General features: G+C 42.1%; 1 protein-coding gene across 2 annotated transcripts in view; it reads left to right on the top strand.

Annotated features, from left to right (window-relative positions):
• The window catches only part of fbln2 (fibulin 2), a 34,184-nt gene extending 18,043 nt beyond the window's left edge, over nucleotides 1-16,141 (top strand). The window contains exons 5-17 of one of the 2 annotated variants that reach the window (XM_019877320.1): nucleotides 663-867; nucleotides 2,093-2,311; nucleotides 2,989-3,099; nucleotides 4,327-4,428; nucleotides 4,965-5,096; nucleotides 7,609-7,746; nucleotides 10,681-10,815; nucleotides 12,910-13,038; nucleotides 13,451-13,576; nucleotides 13,931-14,047; nucleotides 14,139-14,267; nucleotides 14,423-14,546; nucleotides 14,996-16,141. In XM_019877320.1, the coding sequence (XP_019732879.1) occupies nucleotides 663-867; nucleotides 2,093-2,311; nucleotides 2,989-3,099; nucleotides 4,327-4,428; nucleotides 4,965-5,096; nucleotides 7,609-7,746; nucleotides 10,681-10,815; nucleotides 12,910-13,038; nucleotides 13,451-13,576; nucleotides 13,931-14,047; nucleotides 14,139-14,267; nucleotides 14,423-14,546; nucleotides 14,996-15,353 (2,025 nt within the window). In that variant the 3' untranslated portion in view covers nucleotides 15,354-16,141. The remainder of the gene's footprint in view (nucleotides 1-662; nucleotides 868-2,092; nucleotides 2,312-2,988; nucleotides 3,100-4,326; nucleotides 4,429-4,964; nucleotides 5,097-7,608; nucleotides 7,747-10,680; nucleotides 10,816-12,909; nucleotides 13,039-13,450; nucleotides 13,577-13,930; nucleotides 14,048-14,138; nucleotides 14,268-14,422; nucleotides 14,547-14,995) is intronic. The other variant, XM_019877321.1, reaches the window with a different exon arrangement.
• Nucleotides 16,142-22,608: the final 6,467 nt, after the last annotated feature.

Below are 22,608 nucleotides of genomic sequence, written 5' to 3'. Positions count from 1 at the left end.
ATATAGCCAGCGTAGAAAGAAAAAAAGGGAAAGTAATTGCGAAATTTACGATCAGCATTTACTTTCACATACATCAATTTCTTGCATAATGTATTTTGTTTCCTCCATCTCTCATTTTTATTACCTTTATCCTGTCTTCAAGCGTTAAAGCTTTTCTTTTCTTAACTCCTTGGTATGCAAAGGTCCGTTTTGTCGCCATTTTAGCAATGTAACGTTTGCGATGCGTCTGAAACTAACAATAACAAATACTTCCTGTACAACTGTGCATGTGTAAACCAGTGTGGTGGTTGCTGTTGCCGTTTCCGAACGAAGCAGTAGAGGTCGCAGTGGCATGCTGAGGTTGGATTAGACTTTTGCGGAATGCTTGTTTTCGTTGTAGTGAATCTCTTTGAGAGGCAAGAGCAGAGAAAAAGATTTTGTATAACGGAACAGGGGGACTTTTCATTGTAGATGGAGCAGAAAAGTGGGAATGGCTTTCATGTATGAACATTTTTTCACACTGGGGTGTATTTTCGCCCATGTAGGTTTCGTTGTAGAGGAGTTTCACTGCATCATTCTCTGTGTCGCTCACTGAACCCCCAAAATCTTTTCAATACATATCAAACACATCCAGTACAGACAGTAAACATACTGCGCACGTCATGAGTGATTATGGCCTCCAGGAATGCTGTGACTGCTGCTCTCTTGGGATGAAGTTCCACAGTGAGGGTCATGAGTGTAAAGCCCACCGACACATGGGCCTCCCCTGCAGACACGTTTTCTTCTTATGCTGTGAGGGTGGGGTGGAGACACGGGAGCAAGGTCATGGCATCTGGCATGCTGTCAAAGAGAAGCCCGCTCTCGGTGCCACTTCACCACCGAAAAAAGGTATGGACAGAAAATGCAGACACCCCCACAAACCAGAACAAAAAAAAAAAAAAACACTAACAACATTTCCAAGGCATCGTATGCTTCATGCAAAGAGGTGAAAGCATTCCATCGATGCACGGCCGGCAAAACGTACGGCTTCGGACCAAAGGTGACCCATTTTCTTGGCATTTAAAAGAAGCAGGTCACCCAGAACAGCTGAAAAATGGCCTCCAAGACCAAAGTGCAATTATAACCTGTCCAGCCTGCTTGCTTAATTCTAAGCGATGGAGTACTGTACCTGCTTTAGTTTTCCGCTTTGCTCTTCCAAGTTTTGTCTTGGTGTTTATTGCTTCAAGTTTGGAAACTCACTTCAGTTGAAATCCAAATCGTTGTAAAGGATTATTTTGCCTGAATGATGGCCTCGAGTCTGCAGATCAAAGATGCAGTATTCGATTGAATGGAAAAGGATGGCAAGATACCATTTTTCTATTTTTTTATGATCTTTTTCTTATATTCAAGGCACTGTGCAGGTGACTCAATTATGTGACGTCATAAAGTCACACTTTTTTTTTTAAATTTGACATACTGCTTGTGTGTTGTGCTAGATAACGCTTTGTCAATAGCACAGAATGTGCAACGTACCTTAATATTTTCTTTAGCTGACAACAACTCAAAAGGGTGACTTTATTTCCAGCATGGAAACACACATTGCTCTGCTTCCTCCAATGTCCTTTTTCCTGTGGTCTAAACGTGATATGGCGCAAACGTGACGTCGCTCCCCCAGACGGTTATGCCAATTGTGAAGTGACTGAATGCTTCACTTCAAGTTTAGTTGCCCTTTCTGAAGTGTTCTATAATCTAAAGCTGTGTTTTTTTTTTCCAGAAATTGGGTCTCCTGTCTTCTATTGTTTATTCATTATTATTTTTGTTCCACAAACAGTCACAAGAGTAAACTGTGATTGACAAATATATGAATCCTCTTCAATTGATCTCAAAAGTCACTCACTTGCGGCACTTCGAGAGCAGTTCATGGCATGGCCACTTAATCATGAACGTTAGATGACGTAACTATATAGAGTTAGATCAGTTGTTACTGTAAAAAAATGGATCGATTATTAGGCAAATGCAGTGCACATCAATGGTTAGCAGGGCTTTTACAGTCAATTCTCAATGGACATGTGTTCTTCTGCTCTCTGTGTAAGGTATGATGCTGCCATTTGTATGTAAAAACTGTGTGCTACAGTGTCCGACAGCCTTTATGCGAATGAGGCCTTCTCTATTGGAGAAGAGAGACACGGGGAGAATGTGGTGGAGGGGCCGATTGAGGTGGAGGACATGGACGAGTGCCTGATCTATGAGAGCAACATCTGCCACCACAGATGTGTAAACACAGCAGGCTCTTTCCGCTGCGAGTGCTTCCCAGGATACGTGCTGCAAGAGGATGCCATCAGTTGTGCCCAAGGTAAAACTTTATGGGGTGCTAGCAGACATTTCCAGTGGAGCACATGAGCAGGAAAAGTGTCTGTCCGCTCAAACGTGATTGATAGTCAGCAAAGACAACATGATGTCATTTGTCTCCGTGCTCGCAGCGTGTTATTTTCTCCGTCTCTTGCGAGTCTCGCCATTCAAATTGCATGCTACCATCCCTTTCCTGGACCGACAGCCCTTCTTGGCAAATCACGGCTCGCCAGCTCGCTCGCAGGCTGACAAAAGCCATTGCAGTCTTTGATGACAACTACATCGGTTGGAAAAACTCGCACAAACTGAAAACAGGAGGTCCGCTCACATGTCCAGTTATGAGAGGTATTTGCAGATAACATCGGATGGCTCGACTTCAGCGTTCCAGACTTGATCAACAACACTTTGGCCAACACAAACCTGTCTCAACAGGATGCAAAATTACAGACAGGGATGGAGCTCGCCAGTAAAGGCAAATGTGTGTCTGTAGGCAATGCTTTTTCCTGCCGCACCTTCGCTGCTCTTACATATTTTCCTATGGCTGCCAGCATCATGTCCTCAAATGAAAAAGCCAAAATCGGCATAAGCCTTTAACTAACTAAGGCGCTGCTAGGCAAGGCAGACTTCTTGATTACAGTGTAATCCTTTGTGCCTGTGATGAGATTATTCATGTTTCCGCAGAGACAGTGGATGAGGAGAACACACTGAAGGAGGATGACAGGCAGGGGGTGGAGCCCACCACCTCTTTTACGCCACCCACCCAGCCTTTGGTGACACTCAACCCCTGTGAAGGTTAGACAGCTTCGTGAAAGCCAAGACGCAGCATTTCGGTCGCCCTTACGTTCTAATTCAGCACTAAAGTGTGCATCATACGTGATGTCATTAAAATGACGGGAAGAAAGGCTGGTAGTTAGACAAGCTTTTTTGATTGCATCAGTCAAGGTTGGGTGTTTTAGGCCAGGAGTGTCCAAACCTTTTCGTTTGAAGGCCGCGTACAGAAAAATGAAAGGATGAAAGGGCCACATCAAAATTGGTCAACGTTTTGGAACATGCTAAAGTCAGTCCAGAAAGCAATTATGTAATGTTTTTAATTTCATCAGCTTTCTGTTGAAGGTGTTCAGGCAAACAGTTGAGGATTTTTCCAAGTTTTTGGGGTGGCCAACAGCCGTCCATCTCACGGAGTAGATCCAGCTCTGTACTTGACAGCAGTCAAATCCCATCCCCACATTCAGAACCCATTTTTCAAACAGTTACTTGAGGATCACTAATGTGATGTCTTCATAAAACCGCCATCGACTCGTGATTTCCGTTTCGAGGCTCAAATGTTTTCCCCCCCACATCCTGCTGTCTGTCAAGGTCTAATTTGTGAACATATCCATCCATCCATCCATCCATCCATCCATTTTCCGATCCGCTTTATCCTCACAAGGGTCGCGGTGGGTGCTGGAGCCTATCCCAGCTGTCTTCGGGCAGTCGGCGGGGGACACCCTGAACCGGTTGCCAGCCAATCGCAGTGCATACAGAGACGAACAATCATCCGCACTCACACCTTGGGACAATTTAGAGTCTTCATTTAGCCTGCCATCATGTTTTTGGAATGTCACATTAATAATTAATATTCTGAAAAATCCAAAACTGTTTGCCTTATCACCTTCACATAAAAATAACGCAAACCCAGCTAAAATAATTCAAATACATCATTGATCATACATGATTGATATGGGCATGTTTCAATGTCAAAGCAACCCTTGCAACTTCCAATTTTTCCAATGTTTGAAAACCGCTGTTGTAAGTTCTCTATTGTTGCCATTTATTACATTTTGTTTCTCTTGAATATGTCAGTGGCGTAAAGGTCACACTGTCTGTGAGTTTAACGCAATGCAATCGGATTTTCATGAAAAAAGAACAACATAGGAATGGAAATGGAATACATATTTCTGTCTGCTGCACAGGCGTGGCGCGCAATGGTGTCCCATGTTCCCTGGTCCATTTTATGTGATCTCGTTGTGATTTTTGCAGGAAACAGTCCTTGTGACCAACACTGCACCCCGGAGGGCGGAAGGCCACGCTGCTCTTGTTTTCCAGGCTTCTCCCTCATGGGTGATGAACAATCATGTGAAGGCAAGGCACAGATAACACTGGAAGAAAAAATGATTTGGACAGTGTGGATGTTGGATACAATTACAGTACAATGTGGTGTGCAGTTTCAGCTCTCAGTTTAGCAACAGTTTGGCTCCAGTTGAGATTTTTGCTGGTTTATCTCCTGATGTCATCAGCATCTCAGGATGTGCAGAGGAGATTCGGCTTGAATCTTGACTCCTGGCAACACACAACATACCGATTCCAATATGCATTATAATACTTTGTGTACTCGCTGAAATTAATTTCCATCAGACGGAGCTGACATTGTATACATCTGATCAACTGCTTTTATGGCATCCTTATGCTGAAGTGGGGCGTTTCCACTAGTGGCCCATAGCATCTCTCTTCAAATTCCCTCTTATAGCTGCCAACAGCACAAAGACCAGGGCTGAGTTCATAGTAATATTTGCAAGCACCCGCCGACCACCCTTGACGTCTTTTTGCGCACCCGACTTAGTGGATTAGCCTTGCTCACAGTGACACCTTTCTCCTCTGTTCTTCTTCTTCTCCTGCAGATATTAATGAGTGTACGTCAGCGCATGCCTGCCAGTTGAATGAACGCTGCATCAATACCGCAGGGAGCTATGTCTGCCAAAGACTTATCGCCTGTCCGCCGGGATACCAAATCAACGGAGACATTTGTAAAGGTGTGTCACAATTTGACTACTGTACCGCCAAGCACTATCGAGCGAATTCACAGAATGAACAAAAGACATTGAAGAGAACATTTTAAAAACGAATTGTGTGACCATAGGCCCAAAAGGAAATGCGCTAAACCACAGCGTCATCTCAGCAAGAGGAGCTGCTGTGCAATACCCATGTAGGGGAGATGCCCAGTGTGGAGGAGCAGTGATATGTCTCATTGGTTTTATGCACTGTAAATGTGTCCTGTGCAGAGGTCTCATTCATAAAGCAGCAGCAGCGCTTTAGTCGACGATTATGAGACATGCCAGAACTGCTGCTTGCCTCTGCATGCGCTCTATGGAGTAAATCAAGGAGACTCCTCTCATCTTCTGCTCCTTGTAAATGTAAAGGATATTCAATCAAGCATGAAGAGCATTCATTAAAAAATCTAGATAGATAGATAGATAGATAGATAGATAGATAGATAGATAGATAGATAGATAGAGTGAAGCTCAACGCATCATCTTTTTAGGCCATTAACTCTTTGTTTTCTCGACCCGTTGGTAGCTCACTCAGACAATGTACCGGTAATTAAACTCCTCCTTTGTCTTTTGTCACCGCTGAAGCAAACTGACAACGGGGATGAGCTTAATTCTGTTGCGCTCTCAGAAGAAAACATGCTGGTGTGGTTAAGGCTGTTTATCAATTGTTGCCAACCTTGCGGTAATCATCATCTTGCTTACCTGATGCTTTGGAGAAAGCGCTATATAAAAATTAAGGCATTGTTTTTGATGTCAATTGCACCACTTGCTCTCTTCGTACTAACTGCAGTATAAAACACTGCACTAATTGAATAAATATTATTGAAGAGCAATTTTACAAAGGTTGGTCTTGAGAGAGCTCTTCGTACAACGAAGATGTCATATTTACTTGCCGTCAATAATGTTTGTTAGCAAAATTTTTGAAAACACATTATGATGTTTCCACAAGGGCTGTAAATTCCCCACACGAACAGCAATTATATATTTTTGTCATCATGCCAGTAGAAAACCATTTCACGTAGCGCACCACATCCCGCCCGCCTAAAAAAAATGCCGCCCTGTGGCGCTCAGACAAAAATGTCTTACCTTCGTGAGTGCGAAATTAGCCAGAGTGAGTTCATATTCGGTCTGTCAGTAATCGAGGAGAAATTGTAGAAGGAATGTGTACCATTGGGACACTTACAAAAAAATGCAGAGCAATATTATCCATTTCTCCCCTGTTTTCTTTAATTAGGCCTTACCCGCCTGTGCCAATTCATTTCTGGATCGTCAGATGGAAGCTCATTCTCTCACCAGCACTGTTAGGAATGGATATCCATCTCGGCGAGCTACACATGGCGCACGTGTTGTCTGCATTTTAATGAAAAGCCCAGGGTTCAAAGGGACACAGACATTCCCTGATGTCATCATTGTTCACAAGGTCGCAGCCAGTCTCACATTTTTTTGATTCTGCTTCTGTTTTCTTTCCTACCACATCTCAGTCATCACCACATTCCCAGGTTTGTGTGTATTCTGCAGCGAACTTCCAACTCTATATGCACATGGCGGACCACCATAGACTACGCTGCTGCAAACGCAGGAGCAAACTCCACCTGGCATTACTTGAAACTATTCCACATCTATGCATTATTCACTCATGCACATATGCGGCATGATTTGTCATTCTTTGAGGTAGCGATTCCCCTCGAGGGTTGGCTCTTACTGTGGCAACAGATGCCGTTTGATTGACGTGGGGTAAATCCCTTGGATGGCAGGTGTTGAGAAGACTCTTGAGGAATATACCACCGGGTTGAGCCAGAGCAGACAGATGTGCATTGAAAAATTTGCACAAGGCATGTGACTTCTGGGTAATTTCTATCGTTAAAATGAGCATTGCATCATTTTGTCAATTATGGGTGAGAGCACAAGATTCCTTTATGTTACTCACTACAATGACCTAGCAGCTGTAAGACGTTCACATGCATGAAGAACCTGCCTTTCATGAGAGCTTCACCCCATTAATCAATAGTGCCATCTCGTGGTGGCGTATGGCGTTACTTGCATTTCAGCACCTTACACAGCATTATATCGCATGAGTTGGATCTATTTCCCCACTTTTATTGAGCCAAGGCAGAAAAATGGAAAAATCATCGCATACCACCAAATAAAATTATATTCTTTATACTTAAATCATGATGGATACACAGTTGTGCCTTTTTGTCAACTAGTGGAAAGCATTTTGTTCTGGCTGTCACTGTAACGTGTCTGTTATAGAAATACGAACAAATGATTTGTCCTAATAATCATTTTAAAACCAATGAATAGAAGTTGGATAATTTTCCACGGCATCCCTGATTATCTCTTTCGGCACACTAATTACCACGGCGCTATGGTTGGGATTCAATACATCAGATGACTTGACTGTAACCGATGACTGTATATTTGATGTGTCGTCCTTTTGCAGTTAATCATGGACACGCTTTGATCAGCCCTTGTGTTTTACTCTCTTTCACAGATATTAACGAGTGCATGGAAGGGAGTCATGACTGCATGCCCGAATATGAGTGTGTAAATACTGAAGGTTCATTCAGATGCAACCTCAAACCTCGTTGCGCTGTTGGATTTGAACGGGACGCACAAGGCAACTGTATAGGTAGGTGGAATCTTTCTTATTGACCAACCCGTTGATCCTTGTGCAATCAAACACAAGGCAGGAACTCAAAATATAACACTGTTTTCCAGACCGATCCTAAAAAGTCATTTGTTGAAAAATTGCAATTTGCTTCCTTTCTAATCAGCATTCAAGAATAACGCACCATGACCAGGAATTACTCCAATTGAATCGCTGTAAATGTCCCTCCTGCCATTTTCTCAGGGACTTGCTTTGCTTTGACCTTTCTCGTGGACAAAGTAAATAAAATTGATTCTTCTTGCATCTGAGAAACATAAACACGCACCACATCTGACCTAGACACCTTTAATAAGAATCAGAATCATCTTTATTGGCCAAGTATGTAGAGACACACAAGGAATTTGCCTCCATTTGTAAAGGCTACACTCGTATCATCAATAACAAGCAACAACGATAAACAAGGACATGACAAAGTAGTATGGAAAGACATTCCGTAATGTAAGGGAACCTTTGTGCGGTAGTACCACACAAAGACAGGTGTGAGACAATGTGCAAAGTATCAAGCAGAGCTAAAGTGATCAGTGGTAGAATATAATACTATAACAATTGTGCAGTTGGAGCAGATTATCATTGCACCATTTTAAAGTGACCAGTAGCAATATTTGTAGAGCAAGTTTAAGTGTGCAATTGTACAGAAACCCTTGAGCGCTTTAAAGATTCTGGTGCTGTGGAATAGAGATCAGTGACTACAATAGCTTGTTGTTTCTGCACATAAAAAGGTTTATGCAGTGCCACAGGTACATGCAAGAGTAATGCACACACATATTTTATGCTTTAGCACATACTGAGCAGGGCAATCTGATTGGACAACAGAGGAGAGATGCTCCACAGAAGATGTGGCAAGGTCGATGAACAATTCTTCAAAATCTTTCTGAGATTGTTTGGGATTGCGTTGCCACTGCTACTGACAACTTGCAACCCAACATGGCTGTTGGTGGCTTTACTTGTCGCTATACGGCAAGTAAGCGGCATTGTTTGTCCATCATATGTAAGTCTTGTGTGATGGTCTTTACCTGAGCCTTTCGGCCACAGGTGTCAAACTCAAGGCCCAGGGGGCCAGATCAAGCCCCCCACATAATTTTATGTGGCCCGCAAAAGCAAATCATGTGTGTCAACTTGCATGATCCATCCACCCATTTTCTGATCCGCTTTATCCTCACAAGGGTTGTGGGAGCCTATCCCAGCTGTCTTCCGGCAGTAGGCGGGGGACACCCTGAACCAGTTGCCAGCCAATCGCAGGGTACACAGAGACAAACAACCATCTGCGTTCACACTCACACGAGGGACAATTTAGAGTGTTCAATTAGCCTGCCATGCATGTGTTTGGAATGTGGAAGGAAACCTGAGTACCCGGAGAAAACCCACGCAGGCGCGGGAAGAAGATGCAAACTCCACACAGGAGGGCCAGAGCCGGGATCGAACCCACGACCTCTGCACTATGAGGTCAACGCGCTAACCATTCGACCACCGGGCCGCCCAACTTGTATGATCCTTGTTAAAATCTTTACCGAAATGTCAAATTGCTATGTAATGTTGAGATTTTGTTACCTTGGTCACACTCACTTGAACAATAATCGAACAAACAAGAAAGAGTTGACTTGAGTGCTTTTTACAGTAGTAAAGATACGATGAGATGATTTGTTTGGTTTCACTGTCGTAACGGTCCTCCAAGGGAAGACGTAACTCCAAAGTGGCCCGTGACAAAAATGAGATTGACACCCGTGGCGCTTGTGATGTCATTTTTGGTCGACAGCAATTGCCAAAATGGCCACCCCCTAAGCTGAATAAAACAGGTGGATTTTTTTGCCTAATTCATATTGCAGACCGTATTATTGTCAAGTAAATGTTTCACTTGCCATCCGCTTTAAACAGATGCTCCAATAATCAGTGTAAACGGGAAGCGCTATGCCATTTAAGTAGAAAATAAACAGGATGGCAACTATAATATGACAAACTGATTTACCCATTTTAAAGGTGTAGTCATAGCATGAGTATGTGCCGTTATTCATCCAGTTTGTTTCCCACTGAGTCACTGATTGTGTAGTGGTTAAACCACCTAGCTTCCGTGCAGGTAGTGTGGGTTCGATTCCCATATCTGTGCCAGCGCCATGATTCATTGATGATAGGTCCAAGGTTTTTTCCCGAAGTGAGTTGCAGCTGTCCGTGACCTCAACAGGATGAGTTGTGTAGAAAATGGCTGGATGTTTTGTTTTTTTATTATTTATCATACCTCGCGTACCTCCTCACTATGTATTACTTTGAATTGCTCTTAAGCTAAAATTCCTTGCAAAAGTAGCTTAGAAACTAAATTACTAAAAATCAAGTGTGACGGAGGGATCTTATTCTAAAAATAAGTCCTGACAAATGTCAACCCATGTCGAATGAATTTTTGAGAAAGGAAAGGGTTTTTTGGGCGTTGATTGAAACCCAGATCAGTGTAGTCATGCGCGGCCTTTGCCAGCAGGTGACTCCCATGCAGCCCTTGATGACTGCATGGTGTGTCCTACAGGTGAGTGAGTTGCAGGCTGCGGGGACACGGGGGTTAAATGCCACACAGGCAGGAGATCAGAGAGGCTGCTTTCGGGGGCTGAAAGGGGGGCAGGGGGGCGGATAAAAGGCAATCCTCTGTCCTACCCGACTACAAACTGATGCTGTGGAATTAGCCCCCAGGGGCAGGAACTGGGGCAAGTTGAGGCAGCCGACGCCACTGTAAAAGAAGTTGAAGAAATGATCTGAAATATGGCGAAAATCCGACACACGGTCGGTTCATTTCTCCAAAGCATTGCGACTGTGTGATGTGATTTGCTTTGATATGCGAATGTGGCTCAAGCGATGTCCCGCCGCCTCTGTGGCCGTGTCTGCTCACCACGATCGCTTTGTGTCTGTCTGCACTAGATACTGATGAGTGTCGCAGTGAGCCATGTAGCTCCAGCTTGAGCTGCATCAACACCGTGGGCTCCTACGTGTGTCAGAGGAAGATGATATGCAGCCGTGGCTATCACACCAGTTCTGATGGAAACAGTTGTGTTGGTGAGATTTGGCGTCAACTTTGGATCAACATCATTAAAAAAAAGGGAGGGGGTGTTAGTCCTTTTTGGGCACTGAACTAGGAATTTATTGGTAATTTAAATAGACAATAGACAAGGCCACATTTACCTGACGGCTCTAAGACGCGTCTGTCTATTTCTCCATAGGCAGGATGCTGGACACACATTAGCATTAAGATGTGCCTCATGCACCTGGTTGCATCTTGCTCTGTGTCAAAGCAATACAGAGAGAGGGAAAAAGCACTACTTTATTATCCGCACACTAAAACAAAGATTTTATAAGTGCAAATCTAAATATTTTACAATCAGAATATGAGGTCAACATTTATTATTATTGTAATTATTATTTATTATTTAAAACTGAAAACTATTGAAGATAACTACAGTAAAAAATATTGAAACCTATAATTGATTGCGACGATAAGTCATATTTGCCAAGAAAACATTTGACAGGATTTTTTTGATTTTTTTGTCAGGTGTTCTTGTTCTGACATCAAATAATATTGTCTGAATATTTGTTTCCACGGAAGACGTACTTGCACTAAATGAAAAACGACAGCTAATACATCTTGCGTCCATGCATCTAAGAACAAAAAGGGTTCTTGCTTGGGAAAATAAAAACAATGAAAATAAAATGTGTTTCAAATTGGACTTCATGCTCCACTGACAAAGAAGGTGAACCTACTCTACCAGTTAGTTTCAACGCAGCATTTGAGCAATCAAACTTAAGTACTTATATGACCCTTTCACTCAGATATTGGTAAATAAAACCATGCACTTCATTTCACAATTTTAAACAGTCGCCAGGTATTTTAATAACACGTCTGTGACACGCTTTAATCCAGATTGTCTTCCTGAAATTAGCCTGTTAAAGAGGGCGGATTTGTTTCTTGTAAGTAAGTGCAGCACTCATCCTGATCACCTCATCCAGATTTCCCGAACATGATGACTAGGGCAGAAATAGGCGTAGCTCCACTTCATTTCTACTCCATAAAATTTAAAAAGTGAGAGCGCATGAGCCCCTGAGGGAAAGCGTCGATTTCGTTTTCCCTCATGGAGACAGGCCCAATCCACCGAATTACACTTCTCGAATACAGCACCTACCCGCATATGTGGTGGAAATTTCACCGAGAAATCAAGCGTGTGCCGCTTATCAGAAGTAAAAACTTTTATCTTTAGCCTGTGCCTCTGTTTATTGTTTATAATAATAATAATAAATTTTATTTATAAGCGCCTTTCAAAACACTCAAGGACACTTTACAATCAGGAACAAGAACAATAACACCACAGTGCGGGTGAGCAGTGGCAGCCACATGCGCCAGCGTTCACTCAACCCTAGTGGAGGCTAATGTCAACTGAGTACAGTGGACTTCTGCCATTTGCAGGGGGTAAGGATTGGCATTATGTAGTGTTTCAGTCAGTGCAGTAGCCCAGCCAATCTAAATTGGTGCATTGAATTTCTGTAATTTTATTCCAAGTGGTTGCACATAATAAAATCATCTGGATTCAGATCTGTTTTTTTTTTAAGTATATGTAAAGTCTATTTAAAAATGTATCTTGATTCAGATGATTATTGTGATTATTTTGTGCAACCACTTGATGAAATAGAACAGTAAATTCAACAACACCAAAAAAAAAAAATCTGTGTATGCTAGTAACGAGCCAAGAGATTCAGTGTGGCGGTGGTTATTATGTAAAATATCAATAGTGGAGGTGAAGTGCCAAAAGGCTCGCTCACAGACACATTTTCAGATGGTCCGATGAAAGATTTACAAGAGTGTTGATTTCACACTTGATAGGTTCGCAAGGCATTCCTCAGCTATTCAGAAACAAACAAACAATGAAAAAGTCAATTTCCGTAATACATCCTTGTCAAAAATCGTTTTGGTTGTGAAATAGTGAGGAAGGTGGCTTTGGTATTGCGAACGCTACTCTATTTTGACAATGAATGTGTTACATTATTGCGCTCCATGTCAAGCCCCCATTTGCACATGAATACATGCATGCAGATCCTCGACCGTTGTAATTGTCTTTTGAAGGAGGAGTCACCCTTTGAACATCTCTGTGTGTCTTGTAGACGTGGATGAGTGTCGGAGCGGCGCCCATCGATGCGGAGAGGGCCAGCTGTGCCACAACCTTGCTGGGTCCTATCGTTGCGAATGTCAGACTGGCTATCAGTACGATTCCTTCAGACGCATGTGTGTTGGTATGTTGGACATTAGTTTATCGTTTTAAATCCTATCCTTACTGCTTAGCTGTTGGCTAATTGGATTCCTAACGTTGCATACAAAGTGTCGTACATAAAGTAAAAATCATAAATATAAAGACCAAGACATTTAACACAACACATGAAAAACATAAAAACAGTAAGCACAATAAAAGATGAAAATAATACAGATATAAACAACAACCAACAGTGCCACCTAGAGGAGTCAAAAATATACAACTGGTTTATGAACCACATTTGAAGCTTCATTTTCCCATACTTTACTTTTGTGGCAGAATTTTAATCTGAGCATCAATGGCAGCTGCCCTCTCACCCCACTTTTGTGTCACCTGCCTCATCACACATAAACTGTATATCAAGCAATACACCCTGACTGAGGTCTTCTTCTCAGATGTAAACGAGTGTTGGCACTACCTTGGCCGTCTGTGTGCCCAGACCTGCGAGAACACTCCAGGCTCCTATCAGTGCTCGTGCACTACCGGCTTCCGCTTATCCAGCGATGGCAATAACTGTGAAGGTGTGTGTATTAATGGGTGCTAAAATAGGGGTGCGCATCCATTCGCATCCATTTGTGCATGTTGTAGCATGTCAAGTGTAATTTTTTGTGTGTATGTGTGTGTATGGTTCGAGGGTGTGCAAACAAGTCTGTGTGTGTTTTGGGGCTGGCCCGTTCATATTGCTGCTCTTAGTCCATTGAAGAGTACATTATTAACATTGGTTGACTGCATCAGGTTATGCCTTGAAGGATGTGCCAATAAATGCATAATTGGCCGAATAGCAACCATGACTCCGTCATGTTAGCATAGAAACACTGCAAAGTCTTTGATCAGACATATTCTGACAGTAATGAGCTTCAACCTTTCATCTGCAGATGTGAACGAGTGTTTGTCGAGCCCGTGCACTCAGGAGTGTGCCAACATTTATGGCTCTTACCAATGCTACTGCAGACAGGGCTACTACCTGCGAGAGGACGGGCATAGCTGCGAAGGTGTGCCAAAATCATCTTCATAAAGGTTCACACCATGTCAATGTGAGGTCATCATCATTTTGACATGATGTATCCCCACCCTGCTTGCCAGATATCGATGAGTGTTCCCAAAGTATCGGCCATCTGTGCACTTATCAGTGTGTGAATGTTGCGGGCAGCTACCAGTGCGCGTGCCCGGAATCTGGATACACTGTGTCACCAAATGGCCGCTCGTGCAGAGGTGAAAACGTACATAACATAGAGTATGCAGTCACATTTTTACTGAGATGATTCATTGAATGCTTGTTGGATTTTCTTAGCTCATCTTGGTCATCTGACTTATTTACGTTCGCGTTCATGCCGCATTTCCCTGTACGCTAAACTTTTGTCTTACAGATATTGATGAGTGCACCACAGGGGCTCATAACTGCTCTCTAGCCGAAACCTGCTACAACATCCAAGGGGGATTCCGGTGCCTTTCTCTCAGCTGCCCGCCAAACTACCGCAAAATGTCCGACACGTGAGTATCCTAAAAATCAGAGTGGAACACAAACCTCACAGGATATCGTTGATCAAATATATTTTTTAAGTCGATGTATACTCTACATCAAAAAAGGCATCAGGATCCAGATTTTATTTTGTGCAACCTCTTGATGAAATCAAATTGAGTAAATTCAACACTTTATTTTTCCAGTGTGTCAAGTTTTTGAGATATTTTCTTATTTTTTTCTGTTTAAGTTTGACCAATAAAAGCCTGCGCAATGCGGATTTTACCCTGTGTTGTAATTTATACCTGTGACGTTTCACAAAAACCAAAAAGTTGTATAATTTTCAGCATGCTTGATATTATAATTTACATACTGTATGTAACACTCTTTTTTAAAGAGTTGATTATTTTAAAAAACTGGCGCCATTTTTTTTTGGGGGGGTCAATTATACGTGACATTTGGATTTTGCTGTCGTCTTTAGGCGCTGTGAGCGGATCAGCTGTCCCAACTACCTGGAGTGCCAAAAATCGCCCCTGAGAATCACCTACTACTACCTCAGTTTCCAGTCCAACATCATCACCCCCGCTCAGATCTTCCGCATCGGACCGTCGCCCGCCTACTCGGGAGACAACGTCATTGTGAGCATCACGGAGGGAAACGAGGAAAACTACTTCAGCACCCGCAAGCTCAATGCCTACACGGGCGCCGTCTACTTACACAGACAGGTTGAGGGTCCGAGGGACTTCCTGATTAATGTGGAGATGAAACTTTGGAGACAGGGCACCTTCACCACCTTCCACGCCAGGATTTACGTCTTCATTACGGCCAACTCACTGTAACAGTGGGAGAGTCTCCGCAGGCCAACGACGACCTGAAGATACATCAGTGTCATTTCAGAAACAAGCCCCTATCTGTGAATAGTGTTCCTTGCATCCAATCAAAAAGGACACAACGTCACTGAATATCACAATAACTGAAAGATTTAGCTACCAAAGGCAAAGTAATACTTACTATTACGTCATTAAGTTTCCTACTCAAGACTGTTCACCACCTATTGTCGTAAAAATAATATCTTTGCATTTAAAGAATTAAACATTTTCCGGTGCTTTAATTATCCAACCATCCATTATCCAAACTGCTTCTCCTCTTATCTTCCAACTAAAATCTCTTGATTTACTTGAATGAATGCCACACATACTGTGGCATCAATTAATCAAATACAGCAATTGTCATATTTGATAAATATGAGGTGCAGCGTCGATTAGATTTTTTTTTTTTTAATTCACTCAATTTTATTCCATCAAGTGGTTGCACGAAATAAAGTCATCTGGATTCAAATGACTTTTTTCAGCACCATTTTTATCAGTGTAAAATATTTCCATGCCTCAATGAACACCTACGACTATTCTTTCATGCTGCACTGCTGCCTCTAATTTGCTTTTGAAGTATTTTTCGAAATCCCACAGTGTTTTTTTTTGTATCCCTGTATTATATATTCCGTTGTATGTATAAGAATGGATGTATCATAATTTTATACCAAATACATAAGCTGCCAAGTAGTCAAGTCAACACCAATGTAGATGGTTGAGTTCTGATGAAATATATTTATTATGGTGAAGTATTTGTGGAGAGTTGTGTGTGTTTTGATTTATTATTTATTTCTCCTTTTTGCACGGCAGACATATTTAACTCTCTTCATACATCGATCCAGCCCTTTTCTCAACCACTTATCCTCAGTGGGGTCGCAGGTGAGCCGGGGCCTGACTTTGGGCAGGAGGTGGACAGTTCCAAAATAACTGCCTGATCTTCAAATTTCCGTTCCCTCTCGTTCCCTCAGGTCCTCATCCTCCCTCCACCTCTGTGTACCCTCGGCCCGTCTCAGTACGATGGGGTGCAGAGCTTTCAACCGCTCTGCCCCCAAACTCTGGAACTCACTCCCACCCAACATCCGTCCGTGATATTGATTCTCTTCCCACATTCCAATCTCATCTCAAAACCCACCTATTCAAAATTGCATACTCAATTTAAATTCATCTCTTCTTTTATTATTTATCATTTTATCTGTGGTTTTGTTGTTTTTGTCCTTGATTGTAAAATGTCCTTGAGTGCTTTGAAAGGCGCTTATAAATAAAATGTATTATTATTATTATAACGATGCATTCATGCACAAGTACATATATCAGGTGTTCACTCAGTCTTCTTCATCCTAGCGGTTCAACTACCATGCACCCGACATCCACCAAATACCTGAAGTCAATTAACTCCGCAGACCTGCTGTAATCCTCGGAAAGAGCATGTGTGTCTCAGTATTGATGCTTGCTACGCATATAAACAGGGCTGCTTGCCAGTTTTTGCTAGCGCGGATGAATTATAGCAGCGAAGGTCAGTCACACAAAAGATACTGATTTGTGTCATTTTGGCACTAATTTTAGTTTTGGGAAGCACAACAGCTGCCAGGTTGCACAGCTAGCAAAGAGGCAGCCGACGCAACTCTTGACTTTGACACTTTCCCAGTGACATAACTCACACTAATAGCTACATGTGCACTTTGGAGATCTGAGTGAAGCGTTCAGTGACTGAGATTCTATTGTTGGTATGTAGAATGTTGTATACAGCCTCACTTGTGTTGACTGACATCTCTTTCCTCTAATTAGCTTTATCTGCTCTCCAAGATTAGGTGGAGCTGTGTTCCAGGGACAGTGATTCATACATCCATGACAGGAAGATGCATACATCCATTAGGTTTTGAGGACACAGACAGGAAGTTTGGAAATGACCCACAGAGATTGATACTCTTGACCCTCTGAGTGTGTCAGAATACCAGCATCGCATCAATAATTAGACTGCATGTGCACTACAACCAGTAGCGGCCGGGGGAGGTTTTGTCAGGGGACCAAACAAGAACGACAAGACTTCTTCTACATTGTACCGTCTATGTCTGTAATATGACTGAAAGTCCATAAATCCACCATACCTGTTCTCATGCGGCCCCGAGTCCACATTGTCCTCTCAAAATGCTCGTAAAATATTCATTTCACTTCACTGAATTGAATATCAAAATAAGAATAGCTGCGCTGTGCCCTGTGGACGTGGCAGCCATATTGGATGGGGCAAGTTCCCATCGAAGGTGGGCGCCACTTAGCAGATCAGCCAGAGGTGGACCAGAAGTGACGTCATCTGACACCACTCCATATTTACATTTAATGTAGCATGCAAATAAATGGAATATTGAAAAATCATCTCATGTTAACCCCTATCACATGATAAAGACAATTAAACATGTTTACGTCATTACTGTCGTTTTGGAGCGGACTGTGTGAGGTACAGTCCAAGGGCTCAAAAGATGGCTTAAAAAAAGCAAGTCTTGAATGACCGGCGGACTGTGAAGGCCACGTTTGGGTGAAGGTTGGACTGAGGTGGTGTGAGGATGGAGCGTGGTGATGAGAGTGAGGAGGAGGCGTCGTCAGAGGCGCACTTGTCTTTGATAGCTCAGGTGGTCATTACCTGAGGGAGAAGGGAGTGTTAATGGGCATTCTAAGCACCAGACAAGCACAGGCTAGCGCTTCATCTGCCACAAGCGCTGGGAAGTATGCAGCACTGCAATATCATCAATCTGTGCATCTAACAGCACCGGGTCAGCCTCCATCTGGAGAAGTGTGACAGATTTCAACAAACATTTAACTACATATCTTTGCAACTGACTAAAAATCAAAACTAGCTCTTATTTTCATTCAACGACCCTTTCCACACCAGTCATTATGAAACTATGAAACATGAATATACAGTACAATAATAATAATAATAATAGATACACATTAGGTGGTATAAAAAGTCCACACACCCCAGTTCAAATGCCAGTTTTAAAAAAATCCACCATTATTGTCAGGTCATTAAAAAAAACTTTTAGAGAAGGGATGTAAAAATAAATAACTGAGATCATGTGTTTGCAAAAGTGTGTACACCCTCTTGTACCTGAAGATGCGTCTCTGTTCAAAATGAACCAATTCCATTTAACCTAATGTGAATTGGGTGAAAGTGCTGCTGCTCTTGGCATTTTCAGTTTTTTGGTTTCGCTTTTGAGCAGAAGTCTGAAGGTTTTGCGTAAGCACTGACTGCTTTTTGGAACTGTTCACACTTGACTTAGACCCCCGTTCCAAGTGAAGAAAACTAGCCCCAAAGCATGATGTTGCCACCACAATGCTTCACTGGAGAATTCGAGTGGTGGTAAGCAGTGTTCTGTTTTAACCAATACACTTTTTGAAATTATGGCCAAAAAGTTCAAGATTGGTTTCATCAAATCATAATCAAAAATTTCCCCACATGCGTTTGGGAGATTCCAAGTGTGGTTTTGGAAAATATTTGTGGGTGTGGGTCTTTTTGTTCTTGAAAGCAAAGATGGGCGAATGTTCTCACATGTACGAAACAGACAGTAGTTTCCGCAGTAATTCCTACAGCTCCTTCAATGTGCCTGGTTGTGATATTTTCTTCACTGTGTTCTATAGTATCTTTCATGCCTTGTAAATTTGTTGTTACCCTTCTCCTGACTTGATACCTTTGAACAATGAGATCCCAGTGAAAATTGTTGGCTCGTGCTGTAAAATGTAAAAACAAAAATGTCAGGAAAAGCCAACTAGAACATCAAAACTTCGGGTCAATCAGAGCAACTTTGAAATGTGGCAGGTGTCTGTTGACTCCCATTCAACAGTATTATCCTTGTCAAAATGTTTTATGTTTTTAGTTGAGTTGAACAGGTGACCTATTTATGCTGCAAAAACGTTTCTGATTGATATATCTTGGTGTAATTTTTTTTTTTAAATCACAAATTTTAACCAGTGTGTAGACTTTTTATAACGATTATAAATGCATCACTATTTAAGTTTTAAAGAGGCGTTAAAGTCCCTCCCTAAATCACCTTTTATTATTATGTTAAAATAAATAAATAATAAATCAATAATCATTATCGCTCTGTTCCTCGAAAAATATTTTTCAATAATGATCACTGAGGGACACTGTGACTTGGCTGGAATGGACTTGACCAGCAGAAGCGGTTATTCTCGCCTTCTTTGAAACAATGACTTCAGTCACACAGTACAGGAAATATTTATTCTCTTTCTCTCCTCCATTCTGAGGAGATGTAATAAAAGTTAACGGTTTGCGTTAGAGTTGTAGATGGGGAGAGCGGTGACTCAGAAACTTAGAAATACTGGGTGTGAAACATGTTAACTTTGTCTTGTAGTCGAAGAGAGAAATGAGCACGATTGTCTTGAATGAAAAAAAAGAGAAGGTGCACCGAAAGTGAGATAGTGAGTGAGGAATTTGCCTGAGAGGAAAATGGAAAGAAAAAAAAAAAGGTATGCAAGTTTGCCTGTCACTTATCACATTTATTTATCACATTTCAGCACATATTGCAACATTCTACTATTAATCTTTTGCGAATGAAATGAATCATGCTGCGTATACTCGGATGTCAGGGAGAATGTGTTAAAAAAAAAATTATAATAATTTTTTTCTTCTGGTGTGACCTGCAAGCAGGGCAAGTGGACGAGATCCAGGTCAAAGCAAGAGATTTATCCACACGGACAGACTGGGAGGAAAGGGCACACCCCTGCAGCAGTGCACTGACCTGAGGGGAAGCACCTCCCCACGGCTCCATGGGTGGGAAGATTTACTGGAGTCCTAATCACATGCCCGCACTTTGCCTGCATGTTCTCTGGCCAATGGGAGCGCAGCTGCGGTCCACGCGTTGTCTCCTTGACTTCCATTTTGACAGCCTGTAAATGTCAGACATTTTTGGCATGCTGGACTTCTTCACGCCACAAACGTTGTTTTCTTCATTCGTGATCTCGAAATTAGGATTGTGTTTGTAAAACTGTGACATGAAAAGTCTCAGCTGTACAGAGCTTACTGCACTCATTCTCTACGCTGACAAGGAAACACTTTTCATTCTAGCCTAATATTGTATATTTCTTTTGGAATAGAAATTGAAGTAAAACAAAAAACATCAGGAAGTGAAAGTCTACTGTATACAGTAGGATGAACTCTATTGAGTCATTGGTTTTCTTCTTATCAAATTGAGAATGTGTGACTAAACGACGGATCGCAACAACAGGAGAAGATAAATTGTCATTCAGTTGGGTATAGACATGCAAGGTGTCAAGAGGTTGCATCACAGAGGTGTTGCAAACTTCGCGACCTGTCCTCAAGTTTCTTACAAAGTCATTGATCCAGAAAATTGTTTGTTTCATCACTGCGTGGAGTCAAAACTCATGAGTCACAGATGGCACCCCTTCCAAACTGATGAAGTGTTCTGCATCTAGACTGACTTGTGAGAAAAAGTAATTTCAAACCAATCTACGACGTGCCATGTTTGTGTGAAGGGTTTTTGCCATTCTTTTGTTGTGGAAAAGGCTTCTTACATTGATTACATGATTGCATCATGACATTGATAAAAGTCAGAACTGCCTCGAGGAAATAAGTAAGCTATAAGTTTAAGTTAAAAAAGAAAATTCCTTGCCCTCTAAAAGGCTACAGCCAAAGTGACCCAAACTGTAAAAAATGGTAGGGGAAAAAAATCCAACTGATGCATAATTTAAATAAAATATGTCCTGTTTGTCGGAACACGGCATATATTTGATGACCCACATGGATAAATTGCGATGTAGTTTGGGATGAATAAATATGAAGTGAAGAACCAATGTACGGGCAATTGATATTTGTCCCTCCAGTCTTACTCCCAGAAACACACCGACACCTTTTCTTCATGACACATCTCGGTAGGCTGTCTTGGCGGCAGTGGAATGCTCGTTCAGGTGTACGCGCTGCCTCTTTGATCCTGACTGATTGGAGGTAACCATCATCTCAAGGTTCCTTTTCTAGGTCAGCTATGCCACCGACATCTTTTGGTTTGTCGGTGCTGAACGTTATGAAGGGGGTCATAAAAATTGAGTCACCCGGGTGCTTGAGATGAGATGCGAACGGCTCTTTAATCTCCTTGAAAGGACATTAGGTGCACTGGAGTGCCCTAAATTCAATCTTTTTTGGGTCCATGTGATTGTCTGAATACCATCCAAAAACTTTGTAGTTTTTTTTTTTCTCATACAAAGTGATAAGTTCCACAGTGTGCCCAACAAACATGGATTTGCCGCAGAAGTGTTTGACGTGTCACTTTCAAGATCCAGTCAAAATTAAAATAGAACATGTTGCTTGGTTCCTTGCGCACACATTTGCTGCTGATTCCTGAAGCTGTGATTGAAAAAAAAAAGTGGCTTCCCAATTTAAGCTATGAAATTTCACAATATTCAGCAAATGAATTTGCAAGATGCAACAGGTACTGCTTTGCTTTCATGACTGTCTGCATACCATTGTGACCACAGTCTAACTATTACTCTCTTTATCTTTGCACCCTGCGGCACCAGTTTAGAACATGCTCTGTTCTCCTTCCAAAAAAAAAAAAAAAAAAAGGGAAAAAAATCCCTACTCTGGAAAACTTTGTCGAAATATGTACATTTGTTAGTGTTTAAGCTCAACAGCCGGAGCCTTGAGTGAGCTTTTTTTTCACAGACCATCACATTCAAACACACCACAAAAGATGTTAAGGGCATGACACAATGTGCACAGTCGGGTCTGTTGGTTGGCTTTTTTGGGGGGATCTGCTTGATGAGATGGCTGTGTGTAGATTTGACATGAATGCCAGTGCATGTGGTAAGCAGGTTCGCTCAGACTGACATCAGACTGACCATATTTTTATCCCCCAAATAAAAGCAGCAATCAACATCAATCATGTCCTCCCAAACCCTTTTAAACGCTTCAAGAGATGTTTTTTTTTTTTTTAAACGACAGGTTGATTTGCTGCTATTTCTGTCTAAACGTCTAACTAGTCACCAATGTACAAACTTATGACTCACAAGCGACACACCCAGATAATGCTGTCTCAAAATTTCCCTGGCGCTTCACAACTCCTCTCAAGTTGCCTTGGGAAGCGTACGGGTGACCATTTGCACTCGGAGCACAGTGAAGGTATTTCCTTCTCCATTCTCCAAAACAACTTCACCTGACATGTAGTCATTTTTCTGGCTGACGCAAGTGAACCGTCAA

Source organism: Hippocampus comes, unplaced genomic scaffold, assembly GCF_001891065.2.
Source record: "Hippocampus comes isolate QL1 unplaced genomic scaffold, H_comes_QL1_v1.1 scaffold167, whole genome shotgun sequence".
NCBI classification, from domain to species: domain Eukaryota; kingdom Metazoa; phylum Chordata; class Actinopteri; order Syngnathiformes; family Syngnathidae; genus Hippocampus; species Hippocampus comes.
The sequence above is the reverse complement of the archived record's forward strand: the minus strand, read 5'-3'. Positions and strand labels throughout refer to the sequence as shown.